We start from the raw sequence: 25,514 nt of genomic DNA, 5'->3' as shown, positions 1-25,514 counted from the left end.
ATTAAAAAAAAAAAAAAACAGTCATATATTATTTTAACGGGCTTCTTTCATGGTACCAATTTTCGCGATCCGTACGTAGAAATTGGATCACATTCCATAAAACACAATCTTAAAATTCACGAAGGTAACGCTATTGTCAATCTCACGATCCAGTTAATTCTTAGGTGATAAATTATAAATATAGACACATAATTAAATAGGGTCAAGTTCTAATGTCAACAGTATTTCTCGTGCAGTCACGTATGCATAAATGTGCCATAAAATGTTCAGAAATATATCATTAGATGTGGTACTTTTTTTTTACGGTGCGTTTTGTGGTGCATTTGTGCGTTTTCGAACACTATGTGGTGCATTTATGCATACTTAATGGTGCAATTTACACCGACCACGTGAGAAGTCCTACCCTCATTTGAACACATATTTAATTGAACAACGTCATGAACTACACCTAATATGGTAAGTTTTTTTATTTTTTATTTTTGGACCTCCCACTTGATTGGCCGCTTAGGTACCATGAAGAAAATGACACAAGATCAAACGCTAACAGCCACAATGTGAAAGTTACATACTTACATCTAATATGGTGAGCTCTTTTATCGACACCAAACACTGATCCTCCCATCTAATGAGTCGTTGAGACATAGTAATTTACACTTCCACTATCATATCAGCCGTGATTTACACTTCTACTATTCTATTGAGTCGAAGTCTGGACAAGGTAACACCACTGTTTTCATTAAACTGATACATCCAAAGGTTTAATTTTTATTAATTACAGTAATCCGGGAAATCTTGGAGCAATTTTACAGTGGCAAAAAAAAAATCTTTTTTTCATTTTTTTTTTCTTAAAGAAAGAATCTAAGGAGAGATTGTCAGAATGCAAGATGTGACGATCGATTGGTCAAGTACACTGTACACTGGGCTTTCACTCTTTCAGAAACTTTTTTGGTTGCAACCCATTAATATTATTATGGGTTTTGATTATCTTTATTTATTGAAAAGAGTATCATTTTCTGGGGAAAATTTCAGGGGTTTTGGAAAATCTGCTTGTTCTTTTCTGGTAGAGGAACATGTTGGTTGGGTTTGGGGTAGTTGACATATAGAGGGTGAAAAATGCACTATAAACAGTGAAATATGTTGTCCTATGTTACATGAATCATGTTCAGTAGTCTGCACACACCCAGCCCATGTGTCATATTAAGTACAAAAGCATTGGAACCACCAAACTACACATTAATACATTCAAATTTAGTTATAAATACAATAAATCCCAAAAAAAACCAGGATGAAAAATATAACTTCTTTTGCATACATGGTAGTATGCGGTTAAAATTATTAGGATTGGTTTGAAAACTTAGAAAATGTTTTTTGAAAAATGATATTCAGAAAATGACTCATTTTTTAAAAAATGTTTTAAATTTTTAGTGTTTAGATGAATGTCATACAACTATCTTTTGTATTTGACTGAAAATTAAGAAATTATACTTTTTCTTTTTGGTTCATTTTCCTGAAAATGAACATATTATTTGTTATAATAATAATAATATGGCAAGCATGCACAAATAGTCTTCCGACAAAGGATTTGTTAATCCGGAGAAAGGTGAATTGCGGTGACAGATGCTTGCTTTGTTTAGATGGAGAAGAATCAATCTTCCATATTTTCGTGAGCTGCAAATATGCAAAGGCATGCTGGAATCTCGTAGGTGTCCGCCCCCTGCCCAAAAACATTAACTGCTTCAATGATTGGTTAATTCACCTTGCTTCTTCCATAACCAACTACCAAGTCTGCATTGTTTACATTATATGTTGGAAAATCTTGTCTATGAGAAACAATATCATCTGGAACAATCAAACTCTTGATTCTGCAGAAGCCACAGTCCGAAGTGCTCGGACCTACTACAAAGATTGAGAAGCCACAGTCCGAAGTGCTCGGACCTACTACAAAGATTGGACAGACGTGGTTAGAAGTGCTCGGACCTACTACAAAGATTGGACAGACGTGGTTACAAGTGCTCGGACCTACTACAAAGATTGGACAGACGTGGTTACTAAGGACCATGTTGAGGTGAAGAAAGATATTACTGAGCCTGTCAAATGGACTAAATCTCAGGAAGGATTTCTAAAGTTGAATGTTGATGCAGCAATCGATAAGCATACTAGAAACATGGGGTTTGGGTGTGTCTTGAGGAATAATCACGGTCAATTTGTAGCAGCACGTGGACTCCGCTGGAGAGGAATTTATAATGCTAAGGAAGCTGAGGCAGTAGCGATTAGGGAATCACTCAGTTGGCTTAAATCCAACAACTTTGACAATATCAATGTTGAGACTGACTCTCTTCTAGTTGTGCAAGGTCTCAAGTCGACCTTAGGTGACTCCCATTTTCATTTAATTTTAGCTGATATTAAAAACTTAATGAGCACGTTTGCTCATATTAGTTTATCGTTCTCAATGCGATCTGCGAATCAGGCCTCATTTGTTAGCTAAGGAGTCTGTTTCTATGTCTGATTGTATGGAGTGGTTCTCAACCCTTTCCCACTATCATTTGTAATGCTCTTACTTTGGATTTGAATTAATATATCTTTCTGTTCTCAAAATAATAATAATAATAATAATAATAATATGTGATGATGGTGGTGGTGGTGGAGATGTTGGTGATAGTGTTGGTCATGGTGGTGGTGTGGTAGTGCTAGTGTTGGTGGTGGTATTGGTGGCGGTAGCGGTGGGGGTCTGACAGTGATTTTGATGGTGGTGGTAGTGGTAGTGGTGGTAACAATAATCATCTGGAAACTAACTTAAAAATGAAGAGATGAAAAATTTACTTTTTGTCTCTTAACTATTATACATGAATCACATTTGGTTCTTGATTATTACAATTTTATAATTAAGTATATGAATATGTAATTTGTATCATATTTGATCATGTCGTCCAATTTTTCGGTCAACTATGCACACACTATTTTTATTTATTTGTTTACTTCTTTGTAGGGAGAAATTACACAATATAACCTAAACATATTAATGTTACATCCTGAAGATTTTTAATAGATTGAGTCCACTATAAAATCAAAATTGATGCACGAAATAAGAAAAAAAAAAAGAGAAAAAAAAACTTGTACTAAAAACAATCACAATCGTTATACCCTGCACCACGGTGCACATAGCAATGTGCACCCAAAACGACGTCGTTTCGATGTTAGTGGACGCGGACGCAAATGACTCCATGAAATTCATTATCTATATAATACACATAATCATTATCTAGAATACATATAACGTTTGCCTAGAATACACAGAATGTTTGTCCAAAATACACAGAATATTGACACAAAATACACAGAACTCATTATCCTAACATTCGAATGCACAAACACATCACAACCTGTGTTAATAACATGAATACACAGAATATTGACACAAAATACACAAAACTCATCATCCTAAACATTCGAATGCACATACACATCACAACATGTGTTACCAGCATGAATACACAGAACGGTGACCTAGAATACACAGAATGATTGCCTGGAATACACAGAACGATTACCTAGAATACACAGAAGAATATTGACACAAAATACACAGAACTCATCATCCTAACATTCAAATGCACAAACACACCACAACCTGTGTTAATAACATGAATACACAGAATATTAACACAAAGTACACATAACTCATCCTCCTAAATATTTGAATGTACAAACACATCACAACATGTGTTACTAACATGAATACACAGAACGGTTGCCTAGAATACACAGAATGATTGCCTGGAATACACAGAACGATTACCTAGAATACACAGAATATTAACATAAATACACCGACCGGCCGAAACGGGAACCATGATTTCCAAAAAAAAGGGACGGTTAATTTACAATGCTCAAAACGGTGTCGTTTACGTACGTGGTGTACCTTGTTGTGTGCACCGTGATGCACGGTATAATTTGCCAAACAATCAACAGTAGGCCCTTAAAATAATATTTATAAACTGGGCTGCCATCTAATAAATAAATAGAATGGCCCAAGGCCCATAAGACTAGTACACAAGATTGCCTTGCTGTGGAAAGTCAAGCCCACGGAACAATCAAACAGGAGAAGAGAGAAAAGCAATGATGTTCAAAGGGGACATGCAATGGGACCCTATTTATAATGTCCGTATTCTTAAAGTCCATGCTAAGGGAAAAGTAATCTGTAGAGAGGAAAATAATATATTCTCATTTTCTACTCATAATTTGTTATGTGGTCAGAAATTAGGAGATATTTAACCAATCACCTTTATTGGTGGTCGGTGTTAGCCGTCATGGTAACTCAACTGAACAGTACTGCTAAATTTCTGGTCTCTTTTTTCAAACTTCACCATTGTAATCAGTTGAACTGCCCATACAGGCTAGTATTTGTTCTCCTCCCTTTACATTTAGCATACAATTTCATTATTAATTATGATGATTAATTTACAAAAAATCTCCGGGAGGTTTTCACCATCAAGACATACATACACGGCACATCCAGTATTTTAAAACTGAGTTAATTACCGATTTGGTCCCTCAACTATTGGGATTTCACCACTTTGGTCCTCGACAATTTTTCTTACCCAATTAAGTCCTCGACTTTGAAAATATTAACCAACTTGGTCCTTCGTTTATTTTATCATTTGATATCCGTTAAATCGGGACCAAATTGGTAATTTTCACTATAGTCAAGGGACCATTGCAGTCAAAATTAATTACCAAAATGGTTCCTTGGCTATAGCAAAATTACCAATTTGGTCCTGATTTAACGGTTGTTAAACACCAAAATAAATGGAGGACCAAATTGGTTAATTTTTTCAAAGTCGAGGACTTAATTGAGCAAGAAAAATTGTCGAAGACCAATGTGGTAAAATTCTAATAGTCGAGGGACCAAATCGGTAATTAACTCTTTTAAAACTAGTAATATATGCGTACTTGAGCAATACAAATAGTGTCCAGCAACACGTACTTTTTCTTATATGCAACTGTGTATAGTACTTCAATTGTAGTACTAGGTACTCTAAATACTTGTTTACACAATATTGTGTGGAACCAGATTTTAGAGACGGGTGGAAGAAATAAATCACAGGATGTATCTCAACTAACCTATACTACTGATCCCAACTGCCTATACATTATGCCCACGACAACGCCAAATCTATACTACACTCTCTAATCTCTTATAGACTTATATATAATTGACTAAGTTGTATGTAGATGCAAGATTAATTAGTTCTCTTTCGCCATTATTGAGTCAAAATTATTGTTGAATAGGAATGACAAGCAAATGCATCCATGCACGTTAAATACTGTAATAAATTTTTTATAATTATATATGTTATACATTCAACAAGATCATGTTGAGATTAACAAAAACAAGAAACAATAATAATGACAGAAAGTAAAGAAGACAAGATTTACCTGGTTCGACAAAGTGTCCATATCCACGAGAGTGAAGTAATAGTGATGGTGCAGAGAAATTTGAGCTGAAACATGTCATTTACTTGCAAACATTTAGAAATGATGTATTTACAAGAATTTACAAAAGAAATTGTGTCCATGATATAGGACACATAATTATCATTATTTGACCATATAACCAAAACAACAATAATTAATAAATGAAGGACAAGTAATCATGTTAAAGGATATGATAAAAATTGCAGGAAATCCTTTTTCTCTGAATCAATGGGGGGCCATTCATGGTGCAATCATATATGTTTACACATGGAGGTTGGGTCCTATACCCCCTACCCCTACCCCCCACCCCACCCCATGTGGTCAACCCACTTCCAAAACCCCCAGTGTTTACTAAATTGCTTGTAAAGTTTCCATGCCTTAACCTCTTTTGCAACGGTTCCTTATTGGTGAAAAAGAGAGGAAAAAAAAAAGAAAAAAAAGTAAGATGGTCTTCAAAGCAATCTTGGCCATCCATCTGTCCTTTGACTCCTGAGTTGGACCATATATGACTTTATACTATACAACGTTAACAGACCGTGTCATGTCGTCTTCTTTTTGCTTTCCCATAATGCATGACAGAGGTGAGCTGGAAATTTACAGACTCAAAAATCTGCAGAGTAGATTTGATCATCACAAACATAAATGGAACTATTTGGATAATATGTTATGTAGTGTATGTATACTGTGTGGTCAAATAAGATCATAAACTAGGTGACCTAATAAACCTACAGGCTACAGCACTGTCCATATATACATATAAGCCAACTTAGGGTGTGTAAATGAATGGAAGGGACTCATCAATTCTGAAAGGATTAGTTACTGTATCCAACGGTGAAAATCCTGGGTGTAAGAGCACAGTTGACATCAAATCAAAAGTGCGGGCAAGCTCCTTCGCAATGATAATGGTGCGTGGATTGGGAAGACTAATAGTTTCACGGCTGAGTTGTGGGGTCTAAGAGAGGGTTTAGAACTCATCTGTGAAACGGGTTTAATAACATTCTTGCCGATGTTGACTCGAAAGTCGTGGCTAAGGTGATGACAAACTTGATTGAGAGGGAAGAAGGTCAAACTACACTCATTGTGAATTGCAAACATTTGGCCTCGAAAATCAACCGGATCAAGTTCGTACATGCGCTACTAGCTAGAAGGGAGCAAGTGTGCCGACTTCCTTACTAATCTTGGGTAAACGAGTGTTTAGGGGAATCACAATTCTCGAGGACCTATAGGATTTGGCATCTCCTTAATTCTGACCCATAGATCATAGTCTAGTAACTGAGCCTTCGCTCTCCCGTCTCTTCAAAAAAAAAAACAAAATACTCTATATCCCTTTACAAATTAGAGTATAAACACAAATTCCTACCTCCTATGTAAGGTTGAAGGAATTTTTAAAGCAGATCGAGGAATCATCATTGCAACTAATTGCCAGATTCTAATTTATACTCACTTTCGAAGATGCCACTCAAAAAAAAAAGATGCTAAAGGTAGTAATAATATTAAATTGTAAAGTTAGGGGAGGCTAGATGCTACGCATATACGAATAACTTTTTTTTTTCTTTTTAATGTTTGAATTTACATGGTGATGGACTGCAATGAGCTCGACCAAGAAAATTTTGACAATAATTTTAGTGATTATTCAGGTATCAAAATCATGATTCATCCACTTGGTCACTCCTTTCTTTGGACGGTGAATTACTACATTCTTTGTTCTATTTTATGTGTTTAAAATTTAAATCAAAAGAAAAAGATATATTATTCCTTTTTTAGGAATAAATGTCAAATAGGTTATTGAACTACACACGAAATTATAATTGAGTGAAATCATGCAACTACACCAAAATTGACTTGTTTTCCCAATTACGGTTGACATGTCGATTAATTCATTAAAAATAAATCTTTAATTAATTTTATTAAATTTAAAAAATACCCAACTCCCCTCCCCCACCTTCGTCTCAGGCTGGAGATGAAGTCAGGGAGGGGGTTGAGTCTTTTAATTTAGATATAAAAAAATAATTTAAAATTATTAAAATAAATTAAATTATAAAAATTATTTTTTTATGAATTAATTGTCATGTCAGCCATAAATGGGATAATATGTTCTTCTTCTTTTTTTTTTTTTTTTTTTTTTTTTGGTTTAATGGCATGATTTTAGATTGTTTATGAATTCAATTGCATAGAATTATTGAGTTAGATGTCTTAATTACAGTTTCACGTGTATATTATTACTTAAATAATTAATCAAAAATTATTATATAATTCTTAAAATTTATTTTCTTTCATGACCAAATACTGAAATAGGATTTCTATTCCTCCAAATTTCATTTTATGAACCAAACATGCTATAAGTTTTAATGTTTTTTTTTAATATATAAATTTTATTCTCTGATATTAAATTAATTGATAAAAATGAATTTTAAATAGTTTAGTTTGAATAATTCACAACTGAACACATAAAATATAAAATATAAAGTAAGTAATAATTTTTAAGTATCATTCTTTGTTCTCTTCTTTGTTGTTTTATTTTTTGTTTTAGAACATATGGCTCTCTCCGAGGATTCGAGGAACATTAATTTGTAGTATGTACGTGTGCATGCATCATGCATGTGTTTTAGTACGTATACATATAAGATGTATCGACTAATTAATACATACACATACTATATATTATAATGAGAAATCCTGCAATGTCATAAGTTAAAATTTAAAAAAAAAAATCATCTTTGTAATAATATAATAGGGAAAGAAAAATGGACAATTATAAATGTTATAGACGAACTACATGCACTAACGTACACAATCAACTACCAAAATATATATGTCGAATGATGTCTAGATAAGAGGATTTTTTAAAATCAACGTGTGTCACTAACCAATCAATACAACATGCATGTGTATGTACCACATTATAACAATTTTTTCCTATATAATAATTAATATACTATGAGAAAACTAAAGAAGATTGAAATATTTATAATGTTTAATAAAAAATATATATATTGGGAATGGAAAATGAATGAATGTTGGATTTGTTAAATCATCCCCTTGGCTTTATTCATGGAAGATATGGTTTGCCCAGTTTCGTATAGACAAGATCCCCATTCCTCTACTACTTCTTCCCTGTTACCCCTTTTCAACTTGCCAGTCACATACATTACATACAATTTGGTCCTACCATTTTACTTGCTCTTTCCCAGGCCACTATTATTTCCCCCCCCCTTCTCATTTCACTTGATACTATACATTATTCTATCTCTTTGAATTTGCAATCACAAATTTATCACTACTTAATCAAAATATCTCATACCTATAGAGTAGAGATAGTAATCTCACCTAAACCTATAACAGGAACTCGATTCTGATCCCCATCCCAACGAGAACGGGAAGACTCAACCCCCGTCTCATCCTTGTGTATATAAGTGTGTACATAGAGTTGACTAGGAATGAGTAAAAGTTCTTTTTCCAAATTAAGATATAGTCGAAAAATATGTCTACACTTTGTTTTGTTGTCATTCCTATCGTAAAGTATTGTTTACATTTATAACTCAATCCCTCCTCCGGTAACAAGTTGATGTGAAAATTGAGTTTCTCAACTCCAACTATGTATATTTATATAAGTTTAAACTCACTTGAGGGCCCTCACCACTCCTGCGCTCTGGGGATTGTGAAAGAGGTAAATCGCGAAATGTGACTCAGGGTTGTATCTGATCTAGCTAATAAGTGCATGCTTGCTTTCTGCCCCAAGATTAAGATCGATCCTCCATCCCTTGCTGAGGATTCAAACTGAATATTTCTTAAGTCACTACATTCACGCACAATCTTTCGATCATTGAGGTATATATCTCCGTGGACTATATGTATATATAGTATATGTATATAGGCATCATGAGTGCATGGAGGAGTCAACGAGATAAGAGTGGAGTATACGACAGTTTGAATTTAAAGAGCTAATGATTAATCCATTATATACATAAAATAATAATAATAATGAGGTTTAAGAAGTGGTGGTGCATATATGCATGTGTAGTGTGTACTGTGGGGTGATGGGATATGATATGCATGGTTGGTGGATTGGTGGGGAGGCAGGGTAATTGAGCAGAACCAGCTTGCTGCAGCACAATATAATGGGAAATGGAGGGAGGGTTCAAATTTTGAATCATTTTGCCTGGCCTGCATTCTTTAGGGTAGGTAGGTGATGCATCAACATACAACTTATAATTATCACTATACTTGACCATGCACGTGAAACTATATAAACACGCATACATGCATTGTATATATTATTCTAGGTCTATGCATATGTATCATACCAATACCTGTGTGTGTATATATATGTGTGTGTGTGAATACACACAAAATGAACAATTAGGTACACATAAACGCACCATACAGTATTTGGAGATGCACCATTAGGTGTAGTGAGGTACGGTGTATTTTTTTTGGTATGTGCAGCTGCGTTTTGTGGTGCATTGGTGCATTTCATTATTGTACGTTTTCTAACATTATTGGTGCATTTTTGCATACCTAATAGTGCTGTCGCATCATATCGGCCGCACGTTAAGACATAACCGCACTGGAACTTGGCCATATATATATATATATATATATATATATATATATATATATATATATATATATATATATATATATATATATATATATATATATATATATATATATATATATATATATATATATATATATATATATATATATATATATATATATATATATATATATATATATATATATATATATATATATATATATATATATATATATATATATATATATATATATATATATATATATATATATATATATATATATATATATATATATATATATATATATATATATATATATATATATATATATATATATATATATATATATATATATATATATATATATATATATATATATATATATATATATATATATATATATATATATATATATATATATATATATATATATATATATATATATATATATATATATATATATATATATATATATATATATATATATATATATATATATATATATATATATATATATATATATATATATATATATATATATATATATATATATATATATATATATATATATATATATATATATATATATATATATATATATATATATATATAAACAATTTCAATCGACTTAGACAATTGATTTGATAATTACAAGCTAAGGTTATAAGTTTGACTTCCTATTGAACCTGCATGCATTCTTCATTTGAGTTAATCAATATGTTATGAAAACATATGCTAAATTTCTTTTGTCGATTAAAGTTATGGCAAACTTTATTCAAAAAACACATTCGGATAGCTAACATACATGTAAATATGTAATCAAGCATATCAAATTTAAAGAATTTATTTATCTTTAATTAATAAATAAAAGTTATCATCTGATCTATATCTCTCTTTCCCTACTTGCTAATTCCCAACCTGACACAAGGTTGGCAAGTGTTATATATTTATAAAATTGAATTGAATTTAAGATTATATTAATGTTGAAAGAGGTGGATTATTAATGGATTTTATATTTTATATATGTGATTAAGACCTAGGAAAGTGCAACAAATTAAAGGGAAAAAGGGAAGAGAATCTAGTACATATTTGAATGTGGACAAATGAAATAAAATCTTCACTAACAACTACTTCAATATTATTATTTTAATTATCACGATAAAGCTTACATTTTTTTTTTGGCTTTGACAATTAAGTCCAATCTTTTTCCTAAATATTTCTACAAATTAATTGCATTCCAAGTCCAACCTTTAATTCATTTACTTACTCAAAAGTCCTACTCCATACGACTTTTTTTTTTCTTGTAATGAAAAAAACTTAAGTATTTATACTCTACCGTGTTACGATAAATAATTTTTTGAATATTATTAACTATACTGAAGCACAAAAAATTAATATTGACTCCACTAAAGCTCAAATTCACATATTTCTATATAAAAGTGCAATCAATTAAGTGCAAGTAGACCACAGGATCTTAGAAAAAAATAACAATAAATAAAATTATATGTGAAGATCGAAAACATAGGGAGACAGCATTTAATAAATTGCACGTGGAGAATGTTTGAGGCCTCGCTAAATGTACGTAGAAAGGGTCACCGCCGTAAGATGGACGGAGTTGGAGCATTGACTATGGTAAAAAATATATATACATTTTCTTAAAAAAAATGTATTTAATTATTTTTCTTGGTTATATATTTTATCAAGGTTTGACTTGAAAGTCTTTTGCCTAAGGTTTGGCGACAAATTATAGTTGGTGCAAACACAAAAAATCGTGTCCGTGACGACGTACAAGTGTTGTTAAATTTTGAATAATATAATTATATTTTTCCTAAGTAATATTGTACTTAAAATATGATGAAGGGTATATGATATTAAATTCTTTTTCGTACCATAGAGTACGTTAATATCAAATTAATTAAGACCTAAATTTAGAGAGGAAATTAGTTTTTTTTTTAGGTGACGAGAGAAATTTGTAATCACTATTTGAGAGTATATATGTATATATTATGTAAACTCAACTAATGTGTAATAATTCAAAAAAAAAAAAAAGAAGATATTATTTGATTGATATATAGGAACTGAAATTTCTAACTATTTGGTGAAATTAGGTTGCTGCAAAGCTCACATTCAACGATAATGGGTCATAAACGGTAAGTATCTACTAACAAATTCAAAAACGAAAAGACAAAAGTTAGTACAAGTATTAAATGAGATGTATGTTAGGTATGACATGAGAATTTAGTACAATTCAAGTTCTCTATTATAATAATATCTTACAAGTAGGTTAACACACCATTTTTTAATTGATTGTAATAGTTGGTCGGGTTAATTAGTTACACGATGCGACAATATACTCAAATAGTTATGACATACAATGTATATATGTCCTTATATTTGTGTTGCATGCAGGCAACTAGCATATATTTATTGGTTAAGTAGCTAGTCTGGTTGGTGTAGGCCTAAGCGATATGTTTGACATTTTTCTAGACCGGTAAATTCAGGTCAATCTTTCCGAAGATTAATTCCACGGTTTGATCTTGAGAGACCAAGCCCACTGTTCAAATTATTGAGTTAGTTACGTTAGATTGCCTTGTAACATTTAATTTACAGGAAAGTCAACAACTATGATTCAAATGTGTGTTCTGGGTGAAGCCCACATTGTAATCCTAATCAATAAATGACCATAGCGATATAAACTATTCTAAGTTGTTCATAACTGATCGGCTCAAATCGAAAAGGCCAATATGCATCTCCACTAAGAGTTAAACTTGATTGCCCGGTAAGACAATAACCTCATCAGTGTGATAATTAAGGGGTAAGAGTGATCTAATTATATTTATTTTGATACAAAAATTTGACATTATCCCATAACACTTTTTATTGTACATGACCTTAAAATACAATAGTAGGTCATATAATTGTACACACTACTCCCTTTGTCCAAATGTCGACAAAGACAATAATTGCATAGCTAATTAGCTATAGTAAAGTCTAGTTGTCTACCATGAAATTAAACACACTGCTATAAGTATGCAAAAATAGCAAATTGAAGTAAATAACGTAATGGGCAAACTGCAAATGTAAGTCCAAAACAAGCTACTAAATCAAACCAGACACATGAATACTTGGTACACTTTTTGCTGCTGCACATAATTAATACATTTTTGGCACTGCATTTCCACAACTATTCTCTTCACGGGTCATTTAATTTCATTTTTTTTTTCTTTCTTCTTGGCAACACATCAATAAAACTTAAAAGGCTGCTACAGTTGCCTTCTTAATAATGTTGTATGTACTTTTTTTTTTGGGTGACGAAGATATATACACAATTATTATTCGAGAATGTGTATGAAATAAATTTAAGTTATGTGTAATAATTCATAAATTATACATGAGAGATAAACTGCACTAGGAAGACGTACTTTGTGCTGCTAGTTTGACCGAGAGGATGTGCACTAAGTAAGTCCTGATGTTTCTGTGCTGTTATATGTTGTTTGTTTTTTCTTTTCAAATAGATTCAAAACTTTTTTACTATTGATTGAGGCAATAAACAATTTGAATTTATAATTTGTGTAATACTTCATCATTTTGTTTTAAGCTACAAGAAAAAAAAAATGAAAGAGAAGATTCATCTTGGCTTGCCCTTTTTGTTTTGTTTTTTCTTTTTTTTTTTTTTGGATAATATTATAAACAAACATTGCATTACCAATTAAGTTATACAAACAACACCATTTCTACTTTATTTTTGAATTGAAATTTGAAATTCTTTCTTAATATTGCCTTTTGAATCATGAATACAAGTTTATCTCTATCTCACCAAATGGTGCCTAGAAAAGATTAGCCCAACAACTTTTTTAAGAAAAAAATTCTAATTTCTATAGCTTCGGTGGTGTGTTTTTATTTTAACTTCGTTATTGTAAAATAAAACTTATTTAACATGTTTGTGTAGTGAACAAAAAAAAAGGAGGAATAATGTACGACATATAAAAAGGAAAAATTTAGAGAAGAATATTGTCCATTCTTTATTTTGCATATGAAATATCATATCGAAGCTGAATATGTTATACAAAAGTTGAGAAAGATAATAAATTATATAAGCTAAAGGAATAGTGCTGATTCCAATCGATTAGGAGGTACGTGAGGAACATGCACCTGCTGGGCTGCCTACGTGCGCGGATTATACATGATCTTTTTTATTAAAAACATTCAAAAAAAAAATTATGTTCTTGAAAAAAATTGATTTATTTTCTCCAACGTTTACCACATCAACCTTCAAGCTATTTCAATACAATACAAAAATTCCCAAAAAAATCTCCATGGAAGGTGCTATTACCTAGTGTTTGAAACATCACTATCAACTAACTGCAAGCACACAAAAAAATTATTTGATTCCTCAAACAAGCAAATGCAACATTCTATGCACTGCAGCATACAAATATGGGGGCGGGAAATTGGGAATGAACAAAAGAATAGGGACTGAAAGTGAAATAGTGGAGCTCACGTTTTCCGTTACTAGCCGTCATTACTCCCCCCTCTGCACTGTTCACTTGTGACCCCTCCACTTAACGGCAGCCGTCACGCCTATAAATCCGGCTTCTCTCCCTCTCTCTCTCCATCCTTCGAAGAAGAAAAAAAAATCCCACTTTCTCTCTCTAGAAAAACCAGCACTTTTTCAATGTCGCTGTTTGAAACGGTGGTTGCGTAAAAAAGAAGACTAGAACAGAATCTTTGTCTCTGTTTTCTTGAGAGATTCAAATTTCCCCGACTTTAATCTCTGCTAATAGCCGTTTGTTTGCGTGTGTTCTGGAAAAACAAGAAATGGGTAAGAGAGATCATCAGTGTCAGAATCCAAACGAGAAAGATCAGAGAGTTCAAGCTGTTCTTGACATCCTCAGAAAACAAGCTCCTCTCACTCTCAAACAGGTATATATATATACAATATATTTATATATATATATACCTTAAAATTTGTTTTTCCTATGTTTTTGCTCATTACCCAGATTTTGTTTCTGCTTATTCCCATGTTTTTACTATGTTTTTTTTTTTTCAGGAAAAATTCTGCAATAAGGGATGTGTGGAGAGGTTCTTGAAGGCGAAAGGGGACAGTGTGAAGAAGGCTGCGAAACATCTTCGTAGTTGTCTTGTTTGGAGGGAATCATTAGGCATAGGTATTGTACTATGTTTAATTTGCTCTGTTCTTTCTCTCCATCTTCAAAAATTTGAAACCCCATTGAATTCTAAGTATCTGCTACCTTTGATTTCTGTCTGTTCTAAAGATAAGAATCTCGGATTCTGGGAATATTTGCCTTTTTTTTTTTTTTTGGAGTGAACTGACCACATTAAAGTACTCAAAATATGGGTATATGATTAAAGTAAAAAAAAAAAAAAGATTGATTATTTATATGTTTTTTTGCAGATCGTCTCATGGCTGATGAGTTCTCTGCTGAGCTTGCTGAAGGAGTGGCTTATGTTGCAGGCCATGATGAGAGTTCCAGACCTGTTATGGTACTGTTAACTAATCCCCTTATTATTTTCTTTGATTAATTCATTTTTCTTTGAATTTTTGCCCTGAAATATTTTGTGTGTCAAAAACAGATTTTCAGGATCAAACAGGATTACCAGAAGTTCCATTCCCAGAAAATGTAAGTTTAATTTAAACGAGATTCGACTAGATTAGTTTCTTTTTCATAGTGCGGTTCGAAAGAAATAAAGGAGTTTATTGTAATTATGTGTGTAGGTTTACTGTTTTGCTGGCGTTTACAGTGGAGGTGGCAATTCAAACCATGGCCAAAAATGTTGAACAGTTTGTGATACTCTTTGATGCCAGTAAGTATAGTAGTAGTAGTAGTACCATGAGTTTCTGAAATGACACTATTATCCTTGATTAGCTTATTATGAAAATCTGGTAAAGTTGGGGGGGACAAAAGGCAATTTTGAATCCTTCTTTCTCTCTCTCTCCTCAAAAATCAGAAATCAGCTTTCTCTGAGATGGGGAAGCAGCAGCAGTAGTTTAATGTACATTCCCCTTCTGGGTTTTCCCAGGAACCTTTTATCAGTCTGAAATACCCCAAAACACACCTTTTCTTAAAAAAAAAAAAAAAAAAAACCTTTACTTTGCCCACTTTAATTTCCAATATTGTCACGCCTGCTTTCCATAATTGTTTAACAAATCAAGACTCAAGAGTGTCCCGGGTCTCGTGTTAGCTCGAGTGGAAAGGGTTTGAGTCGTTTAAGTATAGGGGATGTTAAAAGTTAAAACGTATTATCTCGAATGGGAAGAGTTTGAGTGGTTTAAGTACGGGGTCGAAAATAAAAGAACATACCAAAATTGGTCCCTGGGAAATTAGCAGTTTCTTGGCATTTGGCAATGTCTTTTCAGAGTTTGCCTGGAGTGCCCTTGAAGTGTTGCTTTCAAGGCTGGGAATATATGCTCTGATGTGGGGGTATAAGTTGTCATTCTCTGTCTCAATTTCTTCTTTTCCACTACATATAGTTTCCTTATCCAAAAAGTGTGCCAATAAATGGTCTTCTTTTGCAACCCAGAGATGAATGAATGTGTAATTATTTTGGTTTAATGATGGTGATTATTATTGTTTGTGTACTAATAGAAATTGGGTTTGTGCCAAAATGCAGGCTTTTTCAGATCAGCTTCTGCCTTTACGAACATCTTGTTGGCTGCAATGAAAGTGGTGGCAGATTATTACCCTGGCCGCCTTCATAAGGCCTTTGTGATTGACCCTCCTTCCCTCTTCTCCTATCTTTGGAAGGTACACATTCCATTACTGTCTCGAGTCCCGTCAAATTAGTCAGACAATTAGCTCGATAATTATAAAGTTTCAAGTTTGACATATTGACCTTTTCAAATTGAGTGGTCAACTGTGACCAGTCTACATAGATTGGTTTAGTAAAAGTATTCGTTACACAAATGTTATAAAGGTTTGAGTGGGTCAGTTGTGAACAACGTAACCTAGGCTGGTTCAGTAAAATTTTCAGTTTGAATTCTATTTGTTAGACAGAGGTTATAAAATTTTCTAAATGGAATTTATAAATTTTGTTCGTCTAACGACAAACATCATAGAGTTCTTTTTTAATGGGATCTGTAAAATTTGTCCAATTTTAATGAACGCTATAGGTTCTTTTAAATGGAATCTATAAATTTTGTCCATGAAACGACTAGATTATATAAAGCTAGATTTATAAATTTTGTTTGTGTAATGACAAAGATTATAGATTTTTTTTAATGGGATTTGATAAGTAACTTAGATTTTGAATGCAGGGAGTGAAGGCATTTGTGGAGCTGGCACCGTTGACCATGGTGGTATCATCGCTTGACTTTGAAGATTCTCTAGAGTTTAATAATTTCTCAACATATCCCAGAGCTGCATCCCTGAGATTTAGCCCTGCATCCGTGGCGTCATCAACGGCCAAGATTGGGCCATGTTCATCCTCAAGGTTCTCATTCACGGTCTCCCACCACTTTGACTCTCTCAAGCCATGGCACCTCACGTTGACCGACACGTCAGCGTCGAAGATAGGCCCCACCACCGTCCACTCGTCAACCAACCTGGGCTCCGCCACCATCTCACCGCTCAACGCCCGGTCCACGTCATTCGCCTCGCCCCTCGCCCGGACTCCACGTGGCATCGCCGGTGCCACCGCCCGGAAGGGTTTCTTTCCCTCCACGCCGCTGCCGCAGAAGACCCAAGAATTCGACTCTGCCGCCCTCCACCCACGCGCCGCCCGTCCCTCTTTCTTCCAGTCCCCGGCCATGTTCTTCAAGAAAGACTGCCACGTCACCCGACCCGACAAGTCCCGCGAGTCGTTCGCCCCATTCTTGAAGTTTTACCGCCGGCCGTATGACGAAATGATTTACCGGTCAAAGATGCGACCGCCGCTCGGCGGACTAATCGCCATTGTCCCACCACACCTCAAACGCCGCCACATGTCGGTGTCTCAAAGGTTTTAACATCACTCGCTAAAACCTTAAACCTTAGTGGTACATACAACATATTATTAGTTAATCACCATCATATCAATCATATCTTATATCATTATTATTAATGTTAACAAACAGTCTTTGTTACTAATAATTGATTAATTATATTTTCATTTCAATGCTCAAACTCCAAAGCCCATTTTGATTTCTCAGTTGATGCTATGAGACCACATAGTAACATATGTTTGAGAGGTGAAAGACTAAGGAGAGTGCGTACTATGTGGGATGTGAAATGTCGTGCAAAATGTCTCATTTAGTGCAACGTGGAAATTTATGAGCTACAACTTTTTGTGTATGTTGTTTCGCACTTTAATTACTTTGGGGCCTTGGGCTATGGATAAACCATTATTGGGGACAAGGTAGCGTTGTTGACACGGTGAGTATTCATCCTTCTCCTCACAACATTTCCCTATCGGAATTAATAGTATTAGGTCCTACCGTCCCTATATCGGGGTCTCAGTTGAGCATTCGGGTCGAGACTAAGCACAAAAGAGCAAGAGTAGAAGCTCATTAAGTTAATAAGAGGTCTAATCTTCTGGCTGGGTCAATTGCAGGGCCGAATTTTAGGACGTGCAAGATGTGCAACCGCACGGGGTCCCAAAATTTTGGGGGCTCCTAGTCCAGCCCTGGCCTAATAGTCAGTATATGTATTTATGTTTATATTGACTCAAAATTAGATTTTCATGACTAATTTAAATTCTACTACGTATTATTCAAAAAAAATTCTACTCCATAATATTCACGCGAATCATTTTTCTTTAATTCGCAGTTTATTTATACTTTGATAGGGCTTCACGTATTTACCAGCACAGGGCCACACAAATAAAAAATTCAGCCCTGGTCAATTGAGTACTCTTCCGAGGTCGGATCAGGTCTGGAAAAGATCCTCTCTATGCACGGAGTACCGATCAGGTGCTCAGTATGCATGGGTCAATAGTCCGGGGTAGATTCCTTATCAGACTTAAAGTGCATGCCATTATATAAATATATTTTTTAGGCGACGAGAAAAATCTATAGTTGCTACTCGAGGGTGTGTATTAGGTATATTCAGTTCCTGTATAATAACCCGCAAACCACACAAGAGAGGTAAATTATACTAGAAAGACCATTTGTGTCGGGCTTGGTCGAAAGAGTGTTGACAAGATTAAAATTATTCATAATTTTTTTGACACGAAAATTATGTTTTATCCGCTTAGACACTCCTTTCGGGACTTCTATATTATTTTGTAGTCAATTCAAATTGAATTTGTAGTAATGTATGAAACAATAACAAGAAGTCAACAACAACAGCACGGCATTGGCTCTAACTATGAAGTCTACTAATTTTCAAAACGAAAAAAGTTAAAAGAATTGAAGTTAAAGATTCTAACTAGTGATGTTATATAATAACAACAATAAACTAAAGGACACATAAACGTAGTTTGAAAATGGAAACCTTGTAACCTTGTTGTTGTACTTTGGTGGTCAGTCCATATTTAATTAACAATTCCCCACTGCAATTAAATAAAGTTTTGGGGCTCTTAAACCATAGAGAGATCAGCCTTTAGGTAGGAATATGTGTCCTAAAATAGTGCAAAAGTCAAACCTCAACTATACATATTCCCCAAAGTTTAAAAAAGAAAAAAAGAAAAAAACATCATCGTAAATAGCAAATCATATATGCACGTACATATATACGCATCTCTCTCTCTCTCTCTTTTCTGTCTGTGTTGTCTGTCTCTCTCTCTATATATTTGTGTATGTATATACGTGTATGTGTACACATACAAACACATGCAGACGTATTAATTTACGTATGTTTTGTCATGTAATGTTTTGTCGAGGAGCGATCGAGGTGGCTGGCGATAGATGCATTTTTGTAAGAGATGTGTTGTTTGATTGTGGGGTTTGGCATTTTGTGGATGATTATGTTTGATATGGACAGTGGCGTCTGTTTGTAGGACACAAGTCTTCTGTTTGGAGTTTATTGAATTGGTTTGAATTTTAGGTATATTTTATATACGTTTTAGTACCTAATTACTTATTAATTAGAGTAGCTGATTTGATTTTTTTTTTTATAAACATTTTTGAGTTTGTGACTGATTTGAACGATTTAGGGTTATTACGTTCAAAACGATATCGTTTTGAATAAAATAACCGTTTTTTTTGTCGGCACCTAGACAGCCGACCGCCTAGAACATCGATTAAGGTGAAAATCTTGGCGGTCGGCGGAGGCGCAATTTTTACAACCCTGACCATATATAAATATACGAAAATCGTTTTATTATGTGACAAACTCAATCCAAATCAATAGAAGGCTCCACATATCTCAAAATAACCACTTCTCAAGAAAAATGATATCAAATTTTAATGAACAACCAACCAAGCGATCTAAACATTTAGCAACATAATCCGTAAGGGCAGCCCAAGTGGTAAGAGAGTTACACCTGCTATGCAGCCGAGAGGTTGTGGGTTCGAACCTCAAGTCCTTGGGTTTGAGTCGATCAGTTATGGGTAATCTCGTTAATCCAAACATTTAGCAAAAGTGGATGGGTCGGATCCTTAACCTTATTAGTCCGGACTTGGGTTTGAGTCGATCAGTTATGGGTAATCTCGTTAATCCAAGCATTTAACAAAAGTGGATGGGTCGGATCCTTAACCTTATTAGTCCAGGATCAGACCGGTCTGTAGGCATTGAGACCCTAATTAAACGACAAAATCCCTAAAAAGAGGACGGAAATGTAGATCACCTCAATCACTCTTCTCCCAACTCACATTCTTTTTCAGAGATTTGAAATGCTATGCTTGTAGCTAGCCTGAATAATGCACTTTTATACTATCACCATTCACCATCAACTTCTGAGCCATATATCCATAATTCCAAAGCCAAGTGATTAGACTGGTTTAGGCCTGCGATTTGTCCTCATATATACATACATCCTTGACTCCCCACACCTGAAGACTGGAGATAGATAGAGAAATGAAACATGCATGCATGAATTGGGAATATTATTTCTGATCTGATCTGAGTTTCTGGGACAGCGCGTGGGGGCTGAGCTGAGCGAAATGATATGATGGATGAATCAGTGTTTCAGACACTCATCTGACCACCTTCTACTGTTTCTTCATACCTCTTATATCTCCATTCTCCTCTCCTCTGCGTATATATATACATACATACATACATACAGAGACAACATTTAATTTCAAACTCCATGATTGCAACAACTAGGATAGTCTTGGCGTTTTCCCTTTCAATTTATTTTCTTGCCTGCCATTCCCGCCAATATGCACTCATTTCCGGGTATATACTGTTCTAGTTTTAGTCAAATCTTATTTGAAAGAGTTCATCTAATAATTGTTTGTCTATTTACAAAGTTTAAACTCAATAGTTGATATTTAGAAAGTTAGTTGTTGGTCGAGTTCTATTAAAGAGATTAAAGTTCATCATCATATCAAATGTTTGTTGATCTATTTACAAAGTTCAAACTCAATAGTTGTAATTTAGGAAGTTATTATTATTATTTTTACCGTTGAATGCATGTGAGAGAGTCAGATGGATATATAGTAATATAGGGTTGTTCAGGTGTGGCCGTGCTCTCTCATGCGGCCGTGCGGTTCACACCACTCAATGTTACGAAATACACCACTCAATGTTAAGAAACACACCACACAAATATGCACTGTGGTGTGTTTCTTAACATTGTGGTGTGTTTTATTGTGGTGTGTTTCGTTTGAGTTGTGTATTTCGTAACATTGAGTGGTGTGTGACCGCACGGTCGCACGGGAGAGCACGACCGCATTTAAACCAAAATCTAATAATATATATATATATATATAGTCTTTGTTAGCATAAAATAGTTTATCCCAAAGGTGGTATTTGAGTTAAGTATAGCCCAAAATAATAAAGACGGGCCAAGTGAATAAAAGTCAGATGGATATGCTTCTAGGTTTACATTCACATACATTATACTCTACACTCACATACACTATACTCTATATTCACACTTTGTAAACTCCACATTCACACATTACATGATTATATGTTTAGTAACTATATTACCACTATTATGCATTCACACATTCAAAACTCTATATTCACAAGTCCTATACTCCATATTCACAACTTGAGAACTCCACATTCACACATTACAGGGCTACAAATTGCTAGAACTTCTTAACTCTATTACAGATTCACACATGCATAACTTTACATTCACGATTTCTATACTCCATATTCACAATTTGAAACCTCTACATTCACATATTTCTAGGCAACTCTACATCCACACAATCATAAATCTACATTCACGATTTCTATACTATACATTCACACTTTGAAACCTCTACATTTACACATTTTTGGACAACTCTATATTCAGTAATATGTTTACTAATTTAAAAAAAAAAAGAGAAACAAAAATGACGTAGTTTTGGACCCAAGTCCACCTTGCAAGGTGGACCAAGGTGGACCTGGGTCCACAGCATAATTTGCCATGCTTCTCCTTTCAGACTTGAACCAACAGCTCCACATTAGAGTTGACATTTTACAAAACACTTCTACTACATTTATTTCCAATTTCAACTTCTACCCTATCACTTTTACTTTCTTATTATATATCTTTGTTCAGTAATGAGTTTGAAAGAAAATGCCAACATCAAAATTTTGTAAGAATAAGTAAAGTTGAAAGTAGGATTTAGAAGTAAGAGTAATATATAAAAGAAAAAGCAAAAAATTTAAGCTTATTTTTAAAATAAATATACTTTTCCTTCATCATAACTTTCATCACATTTCTATATATTTTTAAGTTGTGCTTTTTTTTTTTCTTTTTTAAATTTCCTTTTTTAAAAACAAACACCAAAATAACTGCATTAACTCCAGAAAGCATGAACAAAAGTCAGAGATTCACCCTCCTACAGAAATGGACCAACATGAGAACCGACGGTTTTAACAAGAGTGTGAGTAAGTTGGTTCGTTGACCAACTAATGTAAATAACATAACATGCACTTAAAGTGTTCAGAATAGCACGACAATCATTAACAACAGAACCAACATAAGAAAGACACGTCTAATTACTTGATAGGACACTAATTAGTATATAGATTTACAACAGAACCAACATAAGAATCACTTGATAGGACACTAATTAGTATATAGATTTAAACAATCTGACTTAATCGAGCATTCATTATTGATCTACTCTTTAACCATGAGAGGGCCTCTTTGCATGCAATAGCCACAGCCAGTAGAGAGTCCTGCGTGCACTTAACTCTGATCTGCCATTAATGGCTGCCACAAAACCTCCATTTGCCGCTGCGAGCCAAACTCCAAACAGTCTACGAAGCCGGGTTTAGTCCAGCAAGTCCAAATAAATAACAGGTTAAGTTGATATTTGTCGTTGGCTCATAATGAAATTAAAGAGCCCAAAATGAATAGAAAAGGCCCATTCATGTAGAAGGTGAGTTTTACTAGGCCTACCCATAACGAAATTTGTCACCATACCAAAAACTTCCCCATATATTTTTTTAATGACAAGAGAAATTCGTAGTTACTATCTAATAATACATTTTGAGTAAATTTTACTCTTAGGTAATAGTTCACAAATCAAACAGGAGAGGTAAATCAGACTATGAAGATCTTGTGCAACGGGATCAATCGAGAAAGTACACATCAATTAATAAATAATACGGAGTACTAAATATTCATGCACATTTTATTATTAAAAGTGATATGACAACCCCCCCCCCCCTCAACTGCCACCACCTTCTCCCTCACTTTATTACTTCCTCCGCCGCCAACCACCACACCTAACACTGCCTTTCAGCCTCCACCATCAACCACTAAAGGGATATTAAAAGACAAATTAAAGTTTTAATGATATACCTAGGAAACTTGTTAGTATATATATATATATATTTTTTAAAATCATAATTGTTATTCTTTGATACCATTAAATTGAAGAAGTTAATAAGTAAAGCTTTAATGATGAGGGAATTCACTTTTGAAAACTTACCGAATAAGAGTGTCAATTAGGACCGGCAAGTGCACATGCATGATATGGTCCATCAGTTTCCTTATTTGTCTCTAGGTTTGGTGTATTTGTTTTTATATAATTAGGAAAATGTTTTTTAATTAAAATTTGTAGACACAAGAAACAATAAAATTAATAATAGTGTAGGACTGGTACTCGTCTAGAGAAGGTTGGTATGTGACAAGAAACGACTACTTAGAAGAGAGTTGTTCAATGTTAAGAAAATGTTTAAAGTGAAAGATGTTCTAATAATTAAATAAGATATGTTCGCTTCTTTGGTGTCGTCATGCCGGGCGGGATGACTTAGAAAATGGTAACCTAATATTTGATAAAGTTTAGAGGGGATCATGAAGAGTTAATTAAGATCATGAGTTGTCTAGAATGGGCTGGGCTTTTCGAGGAATGATGTTTAGAAGAAGTCAAGAAGAATTCGGAGTGTGAGTTCTCTAGAATGAGTTGCCACATAGTTTATAAAAGAGATAATTTTTTCTGACATATGATATGTTCATTCTATTAAAGACAAAAAAAGTTGGTTGGTGCCCGTGCAACATGTCCACTAGGCGCTTAAACGGTTACTTTTTAAATTTTGATTTAAGTTTCCTTTTTTATTTTTTGTTTTTTCCCTTGAGCATCACAAATAAAAGGAGGAAAAAGATGTCAATGACCTGGTAGTCAAGTGCATTGGATGTAGTGACTCTTCGAAATGAGAGGTCATGAGATCGACTGCAAGCAACACTATTGACTCTAATTCGAAGATAAGGATTATACTTCCAAATACTCTGTCGGATCGGGACATGGGGCCCTTCAACCTAACCCTAATCTCCACCAATTCAAGAATAACCCTAAACAAGTACAGCTCATAGGGAACTGAAAATTTGAAACTAACAGTGGACACACACACCACATATAGGTGACACTTGACAAATGAACTTTAATAAACTGGGTGGTGGGTCATTTCAGGTTAGGCAAATGAATAGCAACTGAAGTTGACATGATGCTGCTGCTGTTTTGAGGATATATGAAAGAGGGGAACACAATCAATCTTTGCCCATATTTTTCTTTGCTGTCTTTATTGTAAGAAAGTATATATATGTAAAAACAGTCCCCCACCCCAGCTATCTGCATGCTGTAGTGGTGGAGTGAAAGAAAGAACATAATCATACAACACACACATATCATATATATAATTTCTAGTGCATAAAATATATAAGAATCCAATGGCCCGATTGAGACACTTAGTTGGATGCAATGACGGATCCAGAAGAATGTCTCAGTGGGGACCAAACATGAAAGAGGTAATACAATGATATTAAGTTGTATTCATCAGAAGGATGATTGCCTATAGCTATAAGGATTCAAACCCTCACCATTTTTTAAGTAAACACACGCACCTTCCAACTCAGCTAACTAGTCAGTTGTTATTCATATATATGTTTTCATGTATTTATATCTAAAAATGTACTATATATATATACACACACACACAAGTG

General features: G+C 33.9%; 1 protein-coding gene across 1 annotated transcript; it reads left to right on the top strand.

The window, feature by feature from the left end:
• Positions 1–14,647: 14,647 nt before the first annotated feature.
• On the top strand, positions 14,648–18,203 carry LOC116002677. Its single transcript, XM_031242842.1, has 7 exons — positions 14,648–14,939; positions 15,067–15,184; positions 15,433–15,521; positions 15,612–15,658; positions 15,754–15,842; positions 16,650–16,783; positions 17,293–18,203. Exons 1-7 carry the CDS (start codon positions 14,835–14,837, stop codon positions 17,980–17,982), a joined length of 1,272 nt encoding a protein of 423 aa, XP_031098702.1. The 5' UTR covers positions 14,648–14,834; the 3' UTR covers positions 17,983–18,203.
• The last annotated feature ends 7,311 nt before the right edge of the window (positions 18,204–25,514 follow it).

The sequence above is a fragment of the Ipomoea triloba genome, chromosome 13, assembly GCF_003576645.1.
Source record: "Ipomoea triloba cultivar NCNSP0323 chromosome 13, ASM357664v1".
NCBI lineage: Eukaryota > Viridiplantae > Streptophyta > Magnoliopsida > Solanales > Convolvulaceae > Ipomoea > Ipomoea triloba.
The sequence above is the reverse complement of the archived record's forward strand: the minus strand, read 5'-3'. Positions and strand labels throughout refer to the sequence as shown.

Excerpts from the sequence above, each read along its gene's own strand:
- LOC116002677 (XM_031242842.1), top strand. The coding sequence starts at position 14,835 with ATGGGTAAGAGAGATCATCAGTGTCAGAATCCAAACGAGAAAGATCAG. Across the intron at positions 15,185-15,432 it reads GAGGGAATCATTAGGCATAG|ATCGTCTCATGGCTGATGAG; the intron begins GTATTGTACTAT and ends GTTTTTTTGCAG. Across the intron at positions 15,659-15,753 it reads AAGTTCCATTCCCAGAAAAT|GTTTACTGTTTTGCTGGCGT; the intron begins GTAAGTTTAATT and ends TTATGTGTGTAG.